Source organism: Poecilia reticulata, linkage group LG3 (assembly GCF_000633615.1).
Source record: "Poecilia reticulata strain Guanapo linkage group LG3, Guppy_female_1.0+MT, whole genome shotgun sequence".
In the NCBI taxonomy this organism is placed as follows: Eukaryota; Metazoa; Chordata; class Actinopteri; order Cyprinodontiformes; family Poeciliidae; genus Poecilia; species Poecilia reticulata.
Genome location: NC_024333.1, coordinates 10,905,169 through 10,910,445, shown reverse-complemented (window position 1 = coordinate 10,910,445; position 5,277 = coordinate 10,905,169). Strand labels below are relative to the sequence as shown.

Below are 5,277 nucleotides of genomic sequence, written 5' to 3'. Positions count from 1 at the left end.
TCTCTCTCTCTCTCTCTCTCTCTCTCTCTCTCTCTCTCTCATCCCACTCCACACCTCCTTCACACTGTTTTTTCTGCAGACTGTGCTCCGTCCTCTCACTGTGGATGTTCTTTCAAGCTGCAATTCTCCACTCTTGTTTGTAATTTCATGCATGTGCCATGTCCTAAAAGCCTTCTCCAGCCTGGAGGAAGAAATGTGTGTGTGTGTTTTTTTTAAATATTTTTTAGCTTTTTTGCTGCATATTCGTTGCACCACAATGATCGAGTTGTATTATTACAGTTTTATGATAGTGATTCAAACCGATTTGTTTCGCATAAGGGAGGCCCACGTTGTCCACAGAACAGGTTTTATGCTCTCTTAACAGCCCAGTAAATTATAATATTCACAAGCCTTCAATCACAGTCTCTCACAGTAACACTCTGCTGCTTCTGGAGGATGATGGACACATAGGGCTAGCAGATGTATCAGAAGAACACGGTCTTAGAAGTGTGGGTTGAAGGATGTACAGTATTTTAATACATTTCTGTGTCTCTATCTCACTGTTTGAAATAAATGAGAAATGAAAAAATACTTGTATCGCTAAAGAGCAGCCACATACATTAAAAAAAAAATGTTAGGACTATCACTGCACTGTAAGATTATTGAGCTATAGGACATAAGTTTGGCACATTTTGTATCGCCTGTTTTTTGGTCTTTTATAGTCCAAAAGGATTCTCCCTTTTTATTCATCTCACTCTGAACAGTTTAGAGACAACAGTGTTATCAGATTTACAGATTTTACACCATTTCTCTTCTGCATCAGTGCAACCAGCTGCCTTTTGAAGTAATCTAACTACTCTAAGTAGAATCCTACTGAGTATAAATCCATGTGTTTGTGAAGGCATCAGATGTTTGTTAATGGAGAACAAACAGCAAAATGAACACACCAGATAAGGCAGAGGTGAAGTTGTAATTTAGGGTTGGATTATAAAAAAATATTCCTGGCCTAGCATTTTGTCAGCTGTTTCTGTGGCAGAAAATTCACACCACACGTCTCCTTCAACGTCCTAACAACACTGTGAGGCATGGTGGTGGCTGCATCATACTATGGAACATGCTTTTTCTTTTTACAGCAGGGAAAGGGAATAAGTTTATTGGGACAGAGTGGTGCTGAATACAAAGCAATCCTAGAAGAAAACTATGTGAGCTAAAAAATAAATTGTGAACTTGTTCACTGAGCTTGAGCTATTTAAAAAATAAAAGTTTGGATGTGCAAAGCTGGTAGAGACACACACCAAAGCACAATCTGAATGTCATGTACCATTTTCCTTCCCTGTTACGGTGTCGTTGTACTTCCTAAAATCTGAATAAACACATTGTGAAACAAAAAGTTAATACACCAATTCACAAAAAATAAAAAATGAAATAAATAGAACCTTTAGAAGCTAAAAACTTAAAGATGAGCAAAATAATAAACAAAAACAACTTCCATCCCAGTAAGCAGAAGCGGTTCTACTTGCAGTGGATGTAATCTATTTAGCTGGTTCTCTGCCATGCTTGGATTCATAAACCGCTTGGATTAAACTCAGAGAGAGAGGAACTACAAACAGATTAAACTAGAATAGAGGTTCTTCACTGTTTTTTTCCCCCTGCAAGCTTAACAGTCAGAAAAGCAGCTAAACTATAAAATGAACAGATTTTTACAGCATTTAAATGTTTTTCATATGGTGATAATCACACAGTAACAAAAAAGTATTATAGCTTATTATAAAAAGCTATTTCTGTGTCTCTTCAGAGAGAGCATCACTTTCTAGTTCCCTCTTCTCTGTCTTGAGAAACTGTTTCTAATGAACTTTGAAAATGTTAAAAATGTTCTTACCTCGGATGCATTCGTACCTGCTTATTTGGTAAGGGTCCTCAGTTGCTCAGCAACCTCAGAGCTATTTTTTATTTATTTTTTGATAACTTGTGAACCGTACAGTGGGAATTATCAGGTGGCTTTAGGTAAAACCTCCTGGGACCAGCAGCCTTCTCTGCAAGAGAGGTCAACATGTGAAACTCCTCACCTGCAGAGCAAACAATGAACCACGATTCATCCCTTCAGATTAAAACTGAAGCAGCACCATGCTTTTATTAATTTGAACTCATTTAGTTTTACTAATAGCTTTTTTGTGTCGGATGGTCTTAATGATTTGCATTTGCATTTTAAACATTGTAAGATATTTTCTATGTTTTTTTATACAACCACTCTAGGCATTATGAAATAGATTAGACTATAAATGCTAGAGCTTACTGTATTTGTTCGTTCTTGACAACGCTACCTCGATAAATGAATTAATAAAGTAAACTAAATACTGGACTGAAATCATCCATAATAAGAGTGGTAAATCCACACTCAGTCCCTTAATGGAAATATTGCTGGAAGGTCCACAGTTAGATGTGATTGAACAGTTAGTGGTCGTACATTACACTTTGGCACACAGAAAGTAATAATAACAGATACTTTCCAATGGGCATCATCAAGTCTTGTGTCATCAGAGCTTTGTAAATATGCAGACGACTTGTTCTTTCTTCCTCTTTGGTTCAGTTTTGCTGCTGGATGTTTTGAAAAATTCATAAATTAGTATTTTTTATTTTTTTGCAAAAGACTAAAAGGTGCGTGACACATTTAGTTCTTACTGTTTCCTGCAACATGGAGTGAAGACTCAGCTAAAAATCATTAAAACTGCAGAAAGTGGGCTATGATAAATTCTGTGGCGCGAGTGGGTTTATAGTTGGAATGTGGGTGTTTAGACATCTGCTTTTTTTTGTTGTTGAGAACTTCAATGAGACGTTTCTCATTTCCCAAGTTGGCTTCTGGTTGGCCAACACATTCTTACATTACAATCAGATGTATTCCTTCTGACATCTTTGTCAAAATTCCTTTTGGCAAAGGTACAAAAGGCATTTTATACCTTTGTCAGATTCAGATTACTAAGTGTGAGATGTTCATTCCTGCTTTCTCCGTCTTTTCTCCTCAAGGTCACTGAGCTTGTATCTTTATCTGTTTATGCCTCACATCTCCATGGATACAGTAATTGACTTGCATATCTGCAGTATGCAGGTGGTTTCTTTCTTAATGCACATTTCTTGCATGTTTCTCACACACTGAATTATTTCCAACCCATTCTCTCTGCACAGCAACAAGCTCCACTCGACTGGAGGATCTGAGTTATCTGGACAACCAAAGGGCTTCGGGGCACCGGGGCTCCGTCCGAAAGCACAACACAGCTGGGCGCACAAGCGATGACTCTAAAGGTGCTTTCTGGTTTCACTGCGGGGTATTTTTTTTCATTCAGTGGGTTGCAGAAGCACCGACAGATCTGTAAATCCCTCTCCCCAATCACTTAAGAATGCATAAAGTTTTCCGCTCTCAAACTGTGCAAACTCTGTCCTCTCATTGTGCAGGGAGACTGGTGCCATTCAAGCAAACAGACATAATGCTAAAACCACTGCTGTTCGAAGTCCCCGGGGTCACTGCAGAAACGCCTTTCGTCGGCCGGGACTGGCTATTTGCACGGCTGGAGGAGGTCTTGAGGAAAACGAGCACCTGCGAGGGCCGCGGCGCAGTCATAGTGGGGAACGCCGGATCGGGCAAGACCGCCATCATCTGGCGGCTTGTGACGCTCAGCTGCCACGGAATGCGAACGCCGCAGGGAGCCGCCAGTGACCCCCACAGCCCCAAATCCTCCCCTAAATGTAAGATTAGTTTAACCTGAATTCGTTATCCTCCAGTAAAGTCAAATTCTTTTGAGTTATTGGGGAAAAAAAAAAGTTTTTTACAAGTAGTTGGCAACTAGGTCACATAATCTTTGTTCAAGTTCTCCCCTGAGGTTTGTCTACTGATTGCAGTTTTGTAAGAAGAGGGAGATTGTTGTTTTTTTTCTCATCTTCCTCCCTTGAGTGGCACAGAAACGGTTCTTTTGTCTGAACAATGTGAAGACAGCCCTCTCATGCGAGTGAATTGTGCACATAACTGCACGCTGCAATGTACCGAAAATTTATCTCGAAGAAATGATGACGAAAATGCAGGAAGGGATAAAATTTGAATTTTATTTTCTTGATGTTTTCTTAATTTCTTGTTTACAGAACTGAATATTGTCAGGTTCATAGGATAAAAGCAAAGCAGCATGGAAAAGGCAGGGTTGCATTTATTTTTCAGCACTGTTGCATTATTTAGTGATATCTCTACTGTATAATGTCATTTCATTTTAACTTGACAAAGGATACATCAAAGGCAGCTCTGTGAGTCGATGATTAAAGCTTCTTCTTTTTTTTCTTGATTTTGCTGTTTCCAATCTAGCTTCCAGAAGAAATTAATACTTTTCAGCATAGAGATGTTCTAATTATGCATTTATTTTACTAATTTTCTTCATGGTGGCTATGCATGTCTTGCTATTGTTTTGTGCTTTGCTGCAGCTGGAGACAAGCAGGGAAAAGCAGCCTCCAACCAGAGCTCTGCTGCAGGAACAAGTGATAATGCAGGACAGAGGAAGGAGGCTGTGAGATGCCTGGCTGCCAAGGTAATATGAAAATTCATAATCATTTACATTTTATTTTTGTTTTTTTCTCTTTGGAATAAATAAAAAGGTTTCTCTTCATTTCTCATAAATTAGTATCTAAAGCTATAGGCTACCAACTGGTTGGTTTAAAAAAAAGAGATGAATATATATATTCATAGCATATGTATATATATTCATAAATATGCTATGAACAGGAGATGATTAAGACCATACAACCGACAAAAGAAACCACCCTTGTACACCTGTAAATACATATTTATACCCTGTATAGCACTTCTGGATAGATGCAAACTACATTTCGTTGCTTGTACTTGTGACGATGCAATGACAATAAAGTTGAATTCTATTCTATTCTATTCTATTCTAAATACAAAAGGAATGAGAAAAACAAGACTGACAAGGAAAAGGAATCAGAGGTGACAGCTAGAAATTTCGATTGTGTTGTTGATGAAGGAAGAGATAAAAAATAAGAGTCACAGATTCTAAAATTGCAATACTAGTGGGAAGACTGATTGGTAATAAATATAAGTAATAGAATAAGATCTATATTCAATTTAAACAGCTGATATAATTATCACCATAATAATAATAGGTATATACAGTGGTGTGAAAAAGTGTTTGCCCCCTTCCTCATTTCCTGTTTTTTTGCATGTTTATCCCACTTAAGTGTTTCGGAACATCAAACCAATTTAAACAATAGTCAAGGACAACACAAGTAAACACAAAATGCAATTTG

The 5,277-nt window shown here is 38.0% G+C and overlaps 1 protein-coding gene across 1 annotated transcript in view; it reads left to right on the top strand.

The window, feature by feature from the left end:
- Window positions 1-3,189: 3,189 nt before the first annotated feature.
- Window positions 3,190-5,277, top strand: part of LOC103462298 (protein TANC1-like) — a 25,336-nt gene continuing 23,248 nt past the window's right edge. The window contains 3 exon segments of the mRNA XM_008404987.2: window positions 3,190-3,276; window positions 3,427-3,717; window positions 4,438-4,541. Coding sequence (XP_008403209.2) covers window positions 3,459-3,717; window positions 4,438-4,541 — 363 coding nt within the window. The 5' untranslated portion in view covers window positions 3,190-3,276; window positions 3,427-3,458.